Source organism: Elgaria multicarinata, chromosome 20, assembly GCF_023053635.1.
Source record: "Elgaria multicarinata webbii isolate HBS135686 ecotype San Diego chromosome 20, rElgMul1.1.pri, whole genome shotgun sequence".
NCBI classification, from domain to species: Eukaryota; Metazoa; Chordata; class Lepidosauria; order Squamata; family Anguidae; genus Elgaria; species Elgaria multicarinata.
Genome location: NC_086190.1, coordinates 2,795,201 through 2,811,537, shown reverse-complemented (window position 1 = coordinate 2,811,537; position 16,337 = coordinate 2,795,201). Strand labels below are relative to the sequence as shown.

The 16,337-nt window shown below is 47.2% G+C and overlaps 1 protein-coding gene across 1 annotated transcript in view; it reads right to left on the bottom strand.

Moving 5' to 3' along the window:
* The window catches only part of NPHP4 (nephrocystin 4), a 128,238-nt gene that overhangs the window by 11,996 nt on the left and 99,905 nt on the right, over positions 1 to 16,337 (bottom strand). The window contains exons 19-26 of the mRNA XM_063145353.1: positions 14,156 to 14,284; positions 11,241 to 11,452; positions 8,692 to 8,918; positions 7,662 to 7,848; positions 4,535 to 4,624; positions 3,148 to 3,304; positions 2,172 to 2,257; positions 1,038 to 1,123 (exon numbers count right to left, since the gene is read on the bottom strand). Of these exons, the coding sequence (XP_063001423.1) occupies positions 1,038 to 1,123; positions 2,172 to 2,257; positions 3,148 to 3,304; positions 4,535 to 4,624; positions 7,662 to 7,848; positions 8,692 to 8,918; positions 11,241 to 11,452; positions 14,156 to 14,284 (1,174 nt within the window). The remainder of the gene's footprint in view (positions 1 to 1,037; positions 1,124 to 2,171; positions 2,258 to 3,147; positions 3,305 to 4,534; positions 4,625 to 7,661; positions 7,849 to 8,691; positions 8,919 to 11,240; positions 11,453 to 14,155; positions 14,285 to 16,337) is intronic.

Below are 16,337 nucleotides of genomic sequence, written 5' to 3'. Positions count from 1 at the left end.
CCTCCAGCTTCCTGGCTTCCTAGCACTTGAGCCAGCATGAGATAACCTTAACTCTGGTCTTAAACGTGCAGGCTTTCTGACCACTGAATATAAGATGCTCATTTCCTCACATGACAGATTGTGAGAAGCTTCAGGGGCATTGTTACTGAGCTTATTTAAAATAGAAGGCTATACGAACCTGCCATAAGGTTTTGCTTACATATAGGATAAGATAGATAGGTGTAGGAGGGATGGCTAAATAAAATCAAAGGTCAGTTTGAGCCACCGTAAATGAAAGCTGTGCGTGCATGTTTCTTTTTTTCTAATAAAAGCATTCAATACTATTTTAAACCATTCTGTGAGTGTGTATAAAAATCAGTGCATCTCAGCATCAAGGCACTAATTTTCCCCGACCCTGACAAAGCTTTAGCAATAGAAATTGGGAACCTGTCATAATTGCAAACAGGTGATTTAAAGTAAAATTGTAAGTAAATCACCAGGAAATTTTAAAGTCCTTACAACCGTACAATAGATTTTCTGCTACAATATATTTAATGGGCCCTAATTAATTAACCCTTTGATTCCAAAGCTTCCATAGGAAAACACGACACATCTCTTTCCTGATCTTCCTTCTGTCGCCTATGGATGGCATTACTCAACTCTGCTCTGCAAAATCACCGGCAGCCTGCTCCTATGCACCATCACCCAGAAGGAAGTCCCACGTAGGGATGTTGCAGGCATCCGGCTGGATCCGTGAATCTGTTCGCCCACATGGCAAGATTAGATCTGTGCACTTTCAGGAGCCCGGGAAATGCCGGCTTTCAGGAGCCCAGGAAATGCCGGCTTTCAGGAGCCCGGGAAATGCCGGCTTGCAGCCAGCTCGCAGGGGGAAGTGGGTGACTGCGAAGCCATGAGCGCCCGCCACTTTGGACCCAGGTGAGTCCATCCATTTCTAGTCCCATGGGACTCGCAGAGAGTGGTTCCCAAGTTAGGCATGCGTAGGAGTGCCACCATAGGCCGTCTGCCCTTCTTAAGCACTGCAACAGTTTCCCACTTACGTGTAAATCGACAGAAAGAATCTCTTGATCTGTGGGCTTGGTCCCCCCGCGACTTTCAGAAAGACATCCTGTGGTTCGCCAGGCCCCTGCGTGGGAACATGGAGACACGACTGAGACACCCGGCCACTTTCTAACCTACTTCCCAGCCCACCTCTGTTCTGAATTAAAACTGAGAAGCCGGTTTGAGACACAGGAGCTGAGAGCGGCCTTCCAGGTTTCAGGCACGAGTCATCCCCAATCCCAGCCTTAACTGGAGATGCCAGGGATTGCACCTGGGGCTTTCTGTGTGAAAACCAGACATTCAGTCATTTAATGATATTAATTAAATGCCTAATGACTAAATTTCCCTAGGTGTTACACTATTTGAAACATCAAAAACACAAAGAAGATACAAATCAAATCTCAATAAAAACAATCAACACTACAAAATGGATAAGCACGCCGATGTAGCATATGACACCAATCGAGATTCTAAAATGACCTTCAGGTATAAAAGTTAAAACTGCATTGCAGGGACTAAAATAATAGATCTTAAACACTACGAATCCTAAGGGCGCAAGCCTACGGGTTGCGTACCTATTGAGAAGAGGTTCCAGAGCCCTCCACCAGCCAGTGGGAGCCATGCAGGCACAGGCGTGTGCAGCACGTTTCCTTAGGTGTGTACCCAGGGATGCCCTACTCAGCATTCAGCTTGCCTGACCACGGAAGGGCCGTTACAGGTGAGGGAGGAGAATGAGGAAACACTCCCGAAGCATTGGTGGGACTTTGTGGTGACACTGGCCGGAGGAAGGGCTTACAAGGGCTTACAAGGCCTTCGGGGTCCGGCCTCTTGGCCTCTTTGAAGCGCAGCTCCTGGCAAAGAGGGATTCCTTTTAGCTCCTGCTGCGGAGAGCAAAGGTGCTCTCCTGGGGGCAGCAGTCCTTCGGCGTGGTGGCGGAGCAGCTAGAGGACCGCTCCCGCTGCGTCTGGATCCCCCTCTGGATCCCCATTCAATGGCCCCCTCAATTTGGCGCTTATTACTTGAGACATTAGGGTGTGCCTGGTCACACCCAGCACACCCCTTGCGCACGCCTATGCAGGCAAATTGCAATAACAATCCACTGTGCCAGTGACAATTATTTTGGTGTGGGTTACCATTTTCTTGGTTTCGCAGATGATGTTGGGGTCACTGCAGCGGACAAACATCTCCGGTTCTCCACCTGGCTCACCCACTGGGGCACCTGGCAAGGGACAAAAAAAATGGACCCCAAGGCCCTGATTATTCCCACAGAAGCTAGGTTGTATCAATGCCATCTCTGCCCTTGCTCCTCTAAGATATAAACCAAATCCATCTCCTCCCACCAGTTACAACAGCTTTTATTCAACGTGACAAGTTCAACAGTTTTCTTTCTCTAATAAAGACCTACCAGGCACTTAAAAGGTGGTTACCCTGGTTACACAAATGAGAAATCGAGGGTCAGGGTGATCAGGTGGCTTTGAACTGCAGACCTTTCATGAGCCTTGCTGGGCTCAAACAGCTTTCAGCTTCCCAGATTTTAGCACATTGTAGTTTCAATTCCACATCACTGGAGAACACAGCCATCCAGTTCTGATTCATGTATAGCATGAATTGGCCCCTGCCTGGGATGTCGGAAGCCATATGCCGACAGTAGGTGGAGCCATTGCTGGTCCTCCAGACATTCTCTCTCTCTCTCTCTCTCTCTCTCTCTCTCTCTCTCTCACACACACACACACACACACACACACACACCATTCATACACATACTCACCCCAGGCTGATCACAGGCACATCAGCTGGGAAGAGGGGGATTTCTCGGCCTCATTTGTCAGTGCTGAGCAAGGACAAGCAGATGGTTGGAAATAAGACCTTTTCCTTGCTCAGCACTGAGCTGGGAAAAGCTTTCCATCAACAGTAGGAAAAGGGGCCTTTGTCAAATGCTGAGCAGGGGGAAACAGCATCTGGTAGGAGATCCCACCTGGCCTGGCCCATTGCCATAAAGATGCCCATTTCAGGCCTGTGTTGTTGAACTGGTTGTTGTTTAATGTTATCTTTATGCAACCTGAGATGCCAGCATGGGGTGGGATGCACATGGAAATCAACAAGAACTACCTGGAAGTGTGTGGCACGGAGGCAAGCGGATGGATTTCTTGAGGAAGGTCAGCTCTGGGTGATAGAAGCGGAAGGTCTGGTCCACCACATGGGGTTGGGATTCCACGTTCACACTGAGGATGGCAATGGGCTTGCCCCCACTTGCTGTGAAGGAGACCTAGCCATCAACCAGAACAGAGAGGTTAATGACGTGAGGAGCCGGGGAAGACATAGCCAACGCCGATGAAATTACAAATAGGTAGACTTTCCCATGAAAATTGGGCAGGATCTACACTACTGCTTTATAACAGTATCGAAGTTCCCTGACAACGGTTGGGGCCCATATGCCGCCTTCCATGGAGTGCTTTCAAACCGCTTTCAATGTGTTATATTTTGCTTGGTGTAGATCTGTCCTTGGTGTTTTTCTCCTTGTACGGATGAGAGCTTTATTTGCACTTTAGTTTCTTTTAAAACTGTACTTCTAACATGTTTTTATTCTGTTTTTTATTCTATTTGTCTTCTATGCTGAAATTATTGAATGGGGAGCGGTACATAAATACTGTAAACAAACAAATAATGAGAGTATCAAGAAATCTGGTAAGGGGCCCAAACTGCTGAGCGTATGAAGGATATTATGTATGTGTTTTGAAAGGGGGAAGCAAGTTTCTAGTCCATAGGGCTAGAAATAAACCACGAAAACAACACATACGAACAGGTTTTTTGTCAAATACTTATCCCTTAAGTAGGGAGGGTGGGCACTGGGATAGCAAGCAAGGCTCTCACAGGGGAGCAGGATTTTGTAAAGTGGGACAGCAGCGGACTCACTGAGTTATAGAGTCTATGTGGCACTATAAGCACTAAGGTAAGAAAGGAGGTGTCTTCAAGATGTCCCTCTATGACCACCACTATTACAATAGGCTTTTTGGAGGGTGTGTGTGGAGAGCATTTCCTCCATAGGGAAAAAACAGGTGAGTGTGGCAGGTCTAAAAGTAAATGAATAATTAAGGGCTTGAGCAAGCTTGTGGTGGGTCATTATGACATCATCCCGCAGATGCAGGAAATACCTTTTTTTCCATAGCCTGGATCCTTATTAAGTTATTCCGTTGGAGGATCTGTATTAAGTTATTCCGTTGTGGACGGAGCTGTTATAAGGTTTGCAAAGCCAAAGACAGGTGTGGTGGTGGGCTGCACATCTGGAACAAGCTGGAGGGGGGAGGTGCAAGAGCCCCCCCCCCCAAGTTTTACTTAGAATTGCACCATCACCACCGCTATGTTAACCTTCCGGCACGAAGAATGCACCACTCCGAGAGCGATAGAACCACCAAATCACAAGAGCTGCGAGCAAAGTCCAGCCACGTCCGGCTCCTTAAACGGCGCCCCTTCTATCCTCCTGCCACGCTGCATTTACCTTGATGTGTTTTGTCTGCGCACTGCTGGACTTCCAGGGGGCCGCGGTATCCTTCCTGCCTTCGCTGAATGGCAGCGCAGTCGGACATTGCTGGGAATCAAAGAGAGGGCACAGCAGTGAAATGAAAGCATGCTTCAAGCTCTTACATTTTCAGCACAGTCCTGCAGTGTTTTAAACAAACAGGCTGCAGGAAAGAAGTGTGTGCGCTCTCTCTCTTTCTCTCTCTCTCCCTCTTGCTGTCTTACACTGCAAGGCATGGTCTCCTTGTACCAGGAACAAAGTAAAAGGCCAAGAAAAGTCCAGGAAATCCATGGGATTTGAGGGCCACTGGGGGCGTTCCTGCTTTATGGAGATTCTAGCAATTTGGGGAGAAATGGAACGTATACCAAGTCATCAACCGATTCTAATCAAGGTTAAAATGTCTGAGCAAAGGGAAACGTCTTAACCCAGCACCTAAAAGAGCACGTCATGGGCAGCAATCAAATCTTCCTCCAGAAGATGTTAACATGATTAATTTAAAATATTTTGTGATAGCCAGATACTGATGCCTCAGTAGCAAACCAGCCTCGCAAAATAAGTTGAGCAAAGTTACTACCGTATTTCTTTGATTGTAAGACGCCATCGATTGTAAGACGCACACTAATTTCAGTACCACCAACAGAGAAAAAAAAACCTAAGACACACCCGCGATTCTAAGACACACTCGATTTTTAGAGATGTTTATATGGGGAAAAAGTGCATCTTAGAATCGAAGAAATAGGGTAGTCCATATACCTAGTCTTATATCAACATAAGAACGTAAGAGGTCAATCTAGTCCAGCGTTCTCTTCATAGCTGCCTACAGAAAACCCACAAGCAGGACATGAGTGCAATAGCACCCTCCCGCCCATGTTCCCCAGCAGCTGGTGCACATAGGCTCACCGCCTCTGATACTGGAGGCAGCACATAGCCATCAGGACTAGTAGCCAGGGGGAGCCTTCCCCGCCAGGAATTTGTCCAACCCCCTTTAAAAGCCATCCAAAGAGGTGGTGGGAAAACAATGAGGGGTTATGGAGTGGAAGTTGGCCGTGTCTCGACCCCACCCTGCTTTGTAACATTCTGTGATTGAGGCAGGATAATAGTGTGATAATGAGAGCCACACCTCAAAGCACCCTCGGAAGCAATGAAAAGCGAGAAAGCTTATGCCATAATCAATTTATTCTTGTTGAAGGGAGCACAGGAGTCTGCTGTTTTTATGTAAACACAGGTAACCCCCTGCCTACAGATCACATTTCAAGGTGGCAACACCTCTGGGTTGCAGAAGAACGGCGAGTTGCCTTAAACTGATGGAAACCTCCAAGGGACAAATCCTGTAACAACTCAGCCCCTGCCTCCGAGGGGCCAAGCAATGAACCTTGGGCAAAACTGGCTTGGATATGATTTCTCCTCAAGTCTTGAGCGTCCTACTTTGGGACGGAGGTCACAGGGAAAGGTTTGGCTCAGCATCATTTTTCTCAGAGGAGCCTGACACTCTGCTAACACCCCTGACGAAGCGATGGTGCGAATTTGCCTCCTGGCCACCTGACAGGACTCTTTCAGAGAGGAGAGGAGGAGGAGGAGAGAGTAAAAAAGCAACTGGGAAATTCAGCCGGTGTCAGACGGCAGCAGAGAAATTGGGACAGGAGCGGAGCTGTTCGTGGGAAGCCATGATCAGCCACCCACCTTCTTCAGGAGATAGAATTGCACAGAGGGCTTTGTGTAAGAAAGGAAGAAGAGCCCTGCTGGATCAGCCCAAAGGTCCATCTGGGCCAGCAACCTGTTTACTTGGTAGCCAATTGGTGGCTAAGACTTCTAAGTTAAAGTCTGGGGGGTGGGGGCATACCTAAGATGACTTGGCATCTATTCCTCAGACAGGCCTTTCCAGAGTCTTGGAAGTTATTCTATCATCTGCAAGAATATCAATTTCCTTTTTCGAGAGGTTGTGGGAATAAACTGAGTCTAGACGGAACGTGTTGCCTGTGTCTCAGCCAGCCTTAGATAGTGGCAACTGAGGAGCAAACAGAGGGAAATTCCCCCAGATACGAGACGTGTCTAAACTGCACCATTTTTGCAGATGTCCTATTGTTGTTTGGCTGAACCTTTCACTTTCGGAAGAAAATGGAGAAAAATCCAAGGATGAAGACAAGCTGGAGCGCATTCAGAGGAGGGCAACGAGGATGATCAGGGGTCTGGAAACAAAGCCCTATGCGGAGAGATTGAAAGAACTGGGCCTGTTGAGCCTGGAGAAGAGAAGGCTGAGGGGAGACATGAGAGCACTCTTCAAATACTTGAAAGGTTGTCCCACACAGGAGGGCCAGGATCTCTTCTCGATCCTCCCAGAGTGCAAGACACAGACTAATGGGCTCAAGTGACAGGAAGCCAGATTCTGACTGGACATCAGGAAAAATGTCCTGTCAGAGCAGTACAACAATGGAACCTGTTACCTAGGGAGGTCGTGGGCTCTCCCACACTAGAGACATTCAAGAGGCAGCTGGACAACCATTTGTCAGGTATGTTTTAGGGTGGATTCCTGCACTGAACAGGGGGTTGGACTCGATAGCCTTATAGGCCCCTTCCAACTCTACTATTCTATGATTCTATGACACTTTTAAGCCAGAGGGGAGCGTCTTCATAAGCAATAGCCAGCTTGGAGTAAGGGCCTTCTCATGAGCAAGGAAAGGGAAGGCGATGTGGCTGGGAAGTTGCATGCAAAAGAAGGATAGAGGGAGAAGGATGCAAAGGTCAGGGAGCGAAACAGGAACTGAGGAGGTGAAGGAATAGGGTAAATCTCTGCCCTCGGGGAGCCCAAAGCCCACCCCTGTTTCCTGCTAAAGCTTGCTCCATTCCCTCCTTCACACAGCATGTACGGAGGGATCTATGGTTTCAAGAGAGATTCTGGGAGCTGATCAAGAAAATGTGAACAGGGGTCTTTGAGCGTGGCTCCAATTTTAAACCGGGGGGAAAGGCCCTGCGTTGGCGAAACGGTGTTGGTCTATATGCCACGGGATTCCTTGGCTATCCAAGAGCCTGGTTTTGAACTTTGGTGTCATTTCTTGAAAGCAAATATGTGATATACCTGCGAAAGAGCAGGCCTGGGCCATTTCCTTACCTGCGTCACGGCAGTGTGCTCCACGGAGAAGGCCTGGTATTTGAAGGGGATGTGGACCGTCTCCTTGGGACGCAGGTAGACCTGGGGTGCACCGGTGTCATGAAGGTGAAACATGTCCTCCTCCAATGGGGTGACAGTTTGGGTCAGTTCCTTAAAATGCCTCCATTCTCTGGTGTCCACGATGACACTGTGGGGAACAAGACCCCAAAACAAAAATGCTCAGAGGTGGGTTCCCCCCACCCCGCGCTTTGAGACGGGAATTCCTCTGTCTTGCAACCTGCAATCCATCTCAAAATTAAACCTGCAGTTTGCATCTATCTCTGTAGCTAGGAGGCGGATGAGAAAAGGGGAACAAGGGTTGGCTTTCCCTGTGAATACTGAATGTGGGAGTTGGTGGAGGGATTGACCCTAACCCCAAAGCTTCCTTGCATGTGACTTCCGTGTTTCCCAAAACCTCCCGCCTTATCGGGAGACAATGAAGAGGTCTCCCACGTAATCCACAAAGTTTTATTCAGGCAACAAACACCGCTTCCCCCCTGAAGAGAATCAAACCTCTAGGAACTTTCCTCTAGGCAAAACTATGCAAACTCAGCAAGACAATTGTCCTTTCAAAAAAAGGGGAAAGCCTTTTCCTGGAATGCTTTAACTTCAAGGAGGCTGGTTCTGAAGAAGCCTTTGGCGAGAAGCTAGCTGGGCCGACCTTCTCTCACCTTCCTTTAGGGTTAGGGTCTGCAGCGGACTCTAGGATCAGCCACCCCTGAGGTGCCCTCCCCCTCTGAAGAATACTGATTTCCTACAGACTGTGTGTTGTTAACATTTTCAGTGATAAGGTCTGGCGAAGGTTCATCCCCAGCTGGTGAAGAGCCAAGAAGAATCACCTCCCCCACTTCCCGTGTAGGCCGGTACGTTTCTGGCGCCGTGTCTTCTGCTTCAGAATCTGATTCCGACTGATTGCCCGAAACTCCTTCCCCCAGCCTAAGGAGAACAGGCCTAGTCATGACAGTGACACCCCTGACCCCTCGATTCCTACCTGAGCTCCGGGTTGTCGGTCTTGATGGTCACCGTGTGCTGGACATTATACGGATTTTTCAGGGCAAACTCAAAGAACTCGGCTGTGCCGAACGTGGCGTAGAGGGTGTGGGGTGTGGTCATGGCTTGGCTCAGCATGCTGGCAATACTCTCTGCTTTGATGCGCTCCCGGTAAGCTTCAATGATTTGGAGGTCCCTGGAGTGCTGGACGCGGTCCTCGTGCCGACCCTGGGACAGTGAAGGGGAGAAGGTGCCCCAGTGGTTCACTCAAGAAATGCTGGGGAGGGGTTCCCCTTCTTCCTGCATGCTAGACAAGACCGTGAATCTAGGCCTATATTAATCTAACAACCTTCATTGCTACAGAAGAGCTCCTGCACAGCCTTATCCAAAAAAACAGTTGCCTTGGTTCTGAAGCGGCTGCCAGTCTGTTTTGGGCCCATTTTAAACTGATGGCATTATCTTTCAAAGCCGTAAATGGCTTGGGGCCTGAAGGGTCGTCTCCTCCCCTATATGCCCGCCCAGACCCATACGGTAGTCTTCAGAGGCCTTCCTCCAGATTCCTTACTAAAGAGAGGGGCATTTCAGCCTTGGCACCCCAGCTGTGGAAGCCTCCCAAGAGAGGCTTGCCTGGCATATAACTCCCCTCTTAAAACAGCTCCACTGGCTTCCGGTCTGTTTCCGGGCACAATTCAAAGTGCTGGTGATCACCTATAAAGCCCTCTACGGCTCGGGTCCAAGTTACCTGAAAGACCACATTCTCCCATATGAGCCTGCCCGTGCTCTGAGATCTTCTGGGGAGGCCTTTCTCTCAGTCCCACCAACACCCCAGGCACACCTGATGGGTACACAGGAGAGGGCCTTCTCGGTGGCTGCTCCAGGGCTCTGGAACTCCCTTCCCAGGGAAGCTAGACTGGCTCCCTCCCTGGTGTGTTTCCGGAGGCGGGCAAAAACTTTCTTCTTCCTGCTGGCCTTTGGGGCATAGTCTGGACCTCCATTTATGCGTTGGGCTTGTGTGTGTTTTTAATTACTTGTACTTTAAATGTTTTACTATTTCAGCAGGTTTAATTATATTTTTAACTTTTGCATATTTCTATTTATATGTTTTAATTTTGTAAAGCCGCCTTGAGTCCCATTATTGGGGGGAAAGGTGGGATACATCATCATCAATAAATAATAATACGTTATGGCCTTTGGGGAGCCGTCCCAAGGCAGCTCACAGCAATAAAATCCTATATGATAGAAAAGGATAGTGATAAAACAGAAAAAAATCATAAACAACAGCAACGAAGACCAGTAATAAAACATCTGGCTTAGACAGTACTAAAATCTACAAAATCTACAACACAGTTGCAGCTACAGTCCAGTAAAACACCACACGAGAAGGCCAGAGAAAACAACTGCCTTCAAGGCCTTCCTAAAAGGGTTGCAGTCATGGGGCCTGATGGACTCCCGATGGCGACCCCATTCCAGAGGTGTGGGGTCACTGCAGAAAAGGCCCTCTCTCATGCCCAAGGAAGTGAGGCAGGTGGCTACCAGGAGGAGGGCTTTCTCCGCTGTGGCACCCCGGCTGTAGAATGAGCTCCCCAGAGAGGTCCGCCTGGTGCCTACACTGTACTCCAGCTGAAGACCTTTTTATTCTCTCAGTATTTTAACACTTCATTTTAACTTAAATTTAAATTTTACTGTTCTAACTCTGTATTTTAATCTTATATCAATTTCTGTTGCATGGTTTTATCCTGGTTGTGCTTTTTATACTGTATTTTGTATTTGTTTTTGTATTTGTTTTTGTATTTGTTTTTTAGACTGTTGGTTGTTTTATTATGGTTTTAATTCTTGTGAAATACCCAGAGAGCTTCGGCTATTGGGCAGTATAAAAATGTAATAAATAAATAAATAAATAAAGTACTTGCCCACATAACTACCCTCAAAGGTGGGCTAGTGAGAAGGGTCTCTGTTGCTGATCTTTTATTTATTTATTTATTTATTTATTACATTTCTATACCGCCCAATAGCCGGAGCTCTCTGGGCGGTTCACAAAAATTAAAAACATTCAAAGTATAAAACAACAGTATAAAACCATAATATAAAATACAATATAAAAGTTCAACCAGATAAAAACAGCAGCAACACAAAATTACAAATTTAAAACACCAAGTTAACATTTATTTATAGACTGTTAAAATGCTGGGAGAATAAAAAGGTCTTCACCTGGCGTCTAAAAGCATATAATGTAGGTGCCAAGCGAACCTCCTTAGGGAGCTCATTCCACAGCCAGGGTGCCACAGCAGAGAAGGCCCTGCTCTTGGTAGCCACCTGCCTCACTTCCTTTGGCAGGGGCTCGTGGAGAAGGACCCCTGAGGATGACCTTAAGGTCCGGGCAGGTACATATGGGAGGAGGCAAAGGCGATCCTTCCAATAATTTGGTCTCATTCTGCCCCAGAAGGATGTTTCCGGTCTGTCTCCAAAGGCAGCCCCACAAACCCTACATTACAGTAGTCTAGCCTGTCTCAAAATAAGGCAACCTGTGTGCCAGATCTCCAGGTCCCTCACCAAGATGTGGCTGGCTTTTTTCCCACAGTCGCCCTCTTGGGACTCACGCCTCCGCACCAACATCATCCTCTCCAGCTTCCGCCGCCGGGTGACGCTGGCCTCGCGGTTGGTGTGCTGGAAGGCCGCACTGACTTCACGCAAGCGAGAGAAGAGCATGGCCGCCAGCTCGCTGTCCACGTCTGCCAGTTTTTGGGCCTGGCACACGTTTCCACCTGGAAGATGCAACAACAAAGAGGTCAGGTTGAAAAGCAACAAATAACAACAGCAAAGAAGATCAAACATCTTGGCCCACAGCCTCATCGAATGGAAATTACTGGTGGGCAAAATTGTTACCTGTTTGAACACATCTTATAAAACAGTGGTGCTCTCTGTTTCGTTAATAAGAAAAAAAATAGTCCTTTTTTCAGCAAGGCAATAAAGATAAAAATGCAATTAAAACCATGGCTACCTTTGCCCTCCTTTCAAATTCCATTAGATCTCAAAAGAAAGGCTTCAAGTTTGGTATTGAAGACTACGTTAATGAATTAGCTGCACGTTATTCTGCTGAATAGTAGAGTATTAAGTTATTAATTTGCCGCTTTATCTATCCAGATTAATTTCATTTTGGGGGACCGATTTTCAATACACCAGTTAGCTACATTTTTTTTTTTTTTGCATTGTTCCCTTTCTCGTTTGATGTGCTCCTTTCTTCTCTTTGCGGCGGGGAAATAGCTCTGCAAATAAAATAATACACTTCTTCAGCAACAACAAAAAGAGCAAGAAACAGAGGAAAGCAGAACCATCGGAGGCAATGCAAACGGGGGAAATTGTTAGGGGATTGTTTGTATTCATTCCTTTTTTTGTATCACTTTAAATAAAATAAAATAAAACAAGAATAAAATATCGGAGCAACACTCCATTTACTGCCTTCTTTGTCCATGGGGACGAGTGAGCTGACGGTTGTTTCTTAACGAGTCCCTGCCCAGCCGATCTTGGGCCTGCGCCAACAGCCACGAAGGACCTCCCCTCTCTGCTCTCCCCTCACTTCCCAAGGCAGCGGTGAGCATTGCAAGAATCGCAAAAATGCACAGCGCACAGCGCTGCCCCTTTAACTGGAGGCGAATCCTCTCCATGGAGGAGGCAAGGTTGAAATGGCACCCAAACCCCACTCGGCTTCAGGCGAGTGCTGCAGCAACGCTCAAACATAGCTGCCTCTTGGTCTTGACTTTGTTTGCTGCTCCACTATCATCAGTCCAGGGTCCTGCTTTGGGCTCACCACCCTCATGGTTTACTTGCTTATTTATTTATTGGTTTTAAAGGGATTAAGGTGACCCTATGGAAAGGAGGACCGGGCTCTTGTATCTTTAACAGTTGCATAGAAAAGGGAATTTCAGCAGGTGTCATTTGTATATATGGAGAACCTGGTGAAATTCCCTCTTCATCACCACAGTTAAAGCTGCAGGTGCCCTGCCCTCTTTTAAAACTGGTCACTCTAGTATAGCTCCTGCACCTTTAACTAAGAGAGAATTTCACCAGGTTCCCCATATATAACAAATGACACCTGTTGAAATTCCCTTTTCAGTACAACCAGGGTGACCCTATGGAAAGGAGGACAGAGCTCCTTTATCTTTAACAGTTGTATTGAAAAGGGAATTTCAGCAGGTGTCATTTGTATATATGGAGAACCTGGTGAAATTCCCTCTTCATCACCACAGTTAAAGCTGCAGGTGCCCTGCCCTCTTTTAAAACTGGTCACTCTAGTATAGCTCCTGCACCTTTAACTAAGAGAGAATTTCACCAGGTTCCCCATATATAACAAATGACACCTGTTGAAATTCCCTTTTCAGTACAACCAGGGTGACCCTATGGAAAGGAGGACAGAGCTCCTTTATCTTTAACAGTTGTATTGAAAAGGGAATTTCAGCAGGTGTCATTTGTATATATGGAGAACCTGGTGAAATTCCCTCTTCATCACAACAGTTAAAGTGCAGGAGCTATTCTAGAGTGACCAGATTTAAAAGAGGGCAACTTTAACTGCTGTGATGAAGAGGGAATTTCACCAGGTTCTCCATATATACAAATGACACCTGCTGAAATTCCCTTTTCAATACAACTGTTAAAGATACAGGAGCCCTGTCCTCCTTTACATATGGCCACCCTAAAAGGGATATTGTCTGTTTTTATGATTTTCCTTTTTGTACATTTGTTTTTAATATTCGCTGTTTTTAATCTTTGTAAACCGCCCAGAGAGCTTTGGCTATGGGGCGGTAAATAAATGTAATAAATGATAATAGTAATAATAATTTAATTAATTAATTTATACCCTGCAATTCCAGTAAAAAATGGTGCTCAACGCAGTTAACAATAAAATACAACGAAGATAATTAAATGTCCGTCATGGAAATGATTCTGCGCCCGAAAGAAAAACCTTGTGCAATTTCAACCTGATCTTAACTGTCAGCGTGTTGCACGATTCCACTTGAAGTGTCTTTTCTTTGCATCCCGGTTAAAAACCTTGCATCTCCCGAGGCAGTCTCTGTGGAGCGTTGAGACATGGAGGCTCATTTACGTGCGAGGCGCCAGCAGGGTGAAAGGGCCACGTGGCCAGCTATCCCCGTCCCAAACCAATCTATTTTAGAGGCTACAGGGGAGAATGACGTTGTCGTTTTTCACCCTCATCCTGGGCAACTTTTCAAGATAAACTCAACAAGGGTTTGCAGAGGAAAGAGGAACGGCAGCCTCATCCACCAAGCCCTTGCCAGGGCCATTTCCTCACGTGCTTCTCTCTGTCCGACGCGTCCTTCATCGGCTGCAGAAGGAGGCGGGAGCACTCCGGATGTCCCCCCCCCCCCCGCGTTGCTCCTCCGCTCCCTCCTCCCACTTGCCTTTGGCACTTGGTGCAATAAGGCAAATTCACAAGACATGACCGGACGTACCGTTATAAGCGTTGAGGGACAGCAGGCTGCCCCCACGGAAGCCTCTGGTGCCGTCATGCGAGGCGATGACCCGTGAGCGAGAGGGGGGCAGCGAACGGGACTTCCTCAGCCTCTGCTCGCACAGGTGGCCTAGAAAAGAAGACAAAAGCCGCCAGTGAGTCCAGGTGTGCAAGCCCCTCCCAAAGCGTGACAGCTTCTGCACCGAAAGCTGTCGGGCGTCATGGAAACCGCTGCCTCACATCTCTCACCCTGATAAATGCGGCTCGGGCCCAGGTTATCTGAAAAAACGTCGTCTCCCTTACAAGTCTGCCTATGCTTTATGTCAGGTTCTGTCCTACAGCACCACCTGGTGGCTGCAGTGCACCTTGCCGGCCGCAGAGTAGTTGCACGATCCAGGTTCGTATCAGCACACACTCCCAGATGGGCTGATGCAGACCGGCTGGGAGCAGCCAGGAAAGGGCTATATAACAGCTGCATTTCCACAGCAACATGGTGTCCTGTAGCCCATTCCTGACTTCCTGCGATCCCAGACCTTCTGCTTTGCCTGACCACGCCTTTTGCCTCCGGCCCTGCTTGAACCCTGTTGCTCCTGGACTCTGAACCCTGCTCATCTCTGGACCATGCCTTTTGCCTCCGGCCCTGCTTGGACTCTGTTCTGCCTCTGGACTCTGAACCCTGCTTGCTTCTGGACCTTGCCCTTTTGCCTCTGTTTGCCAGTTCCACCGCCATCCATTCCGGCCCCGGTGTTCCTGCGCTGAGGGATTGTCGCCCACGCCCTGGACCCTGGCACTTTAAGAGCTTCAGGGGAAGCCCTTCTCTCATTCCCACCACCACCACAGGCATGCCTGATGGGAACGTGCAAGAGGGCCTTCTCGGTGGCTGCCCTGGGGCTCTGGAACTCCCTTCCCAGGGAAGCTCGACTGGCTCCCTCCTTGGTGTGTTTTCGGAGGCAGGTGAAAACTTCCTTATTCCGGCAGGCCGTTGCTGAATAATGTGGACCTCCTTCTATGTTTTAGACATTTAAAATTTAATATGTATTTTAAACATTGAAATGTTTTCATATTGAAACTTATTTAATTATATTTTTAACTTTTGTTTTTTGTTTTTTTACTTAAGGTTTCACCTGTATATGTTTTGATTTTGTAAAGCCACCTTAAAGCCCAGCATTAGGCAAAAGATGGGATACAAATAAAGGTAATAAATAAATAAATATTTCAGTTGCCTGCTTTCCCCTATATTGTGATGATGATGATGATGATGATCTATAGCTTCCAGCATGCCATCCTCAACATGCATAGGGTTGCGCCCTAAATCAATAACAGTGGTTATTTCATTCAATTTCTGCACTGCTCGATAGCCAGAACTCTCTTGGTGGCTCACAAAACAATGCATAAAAATTACAAACCGCAGATTACAAGGTAATGAAACAGAGTATGAAATTCCTAACGTACAAAATGTAAAACAACGTAAACGGCGAAAAACAATTGCAGTAAGAGAGCAGACCTGTTAAAGGCAGCTGACATAATAAACTCATCGTATGCCATGAAATGCCTGGGACTGGAGGACAGGCTTCAGCTGGCGCCAAATAGACGACTGTGTTGGTGGCAGGCAGCCCTCAGCGGAGACAGTGTTCCGTAAGTGGGGGGCCACCACAGGGAAGGCCCTCTCCCCATGTTGCCACCTTCTGAGCCTCCCTTGGAAGTGGCATTCGGAGGAAGGGCCATCAACCTCTAAGATCTTCGGGGGAGGCCTTTTTGACTTTTTAATATAGACACGTCGGGAAGTGGCTACACTATGACGATATACACACACCCATCTACGTTGACAATACTTTACACGTTTCCAAAGTTTCAGATCTTGCTATTTACTGTTTTACTCTGTACAGCACCATGTACATTGATGGTGCTATATAAATAAATAATAATAATAATCCGAGATGTGTCAGGCAGCTGTGTGAGTTTTAACGTTACTAACCCCATGTTTGAGATGTGGTGATGGGAGACGCCTCTCTTCAATTTAGCCTTGCTTTTTTAAAAAATAGATATCTAATTTAAACCTTTAACTACTTTTGTTTTCATTGTTTCAAAGTTCGTTTTGAACCATTGTACGCTGCCTTGACGGCTTTGGGGCAGATGTGGCGGTGTATAAGTGTTAAAAATAATAAATAAACCAACAAAATATG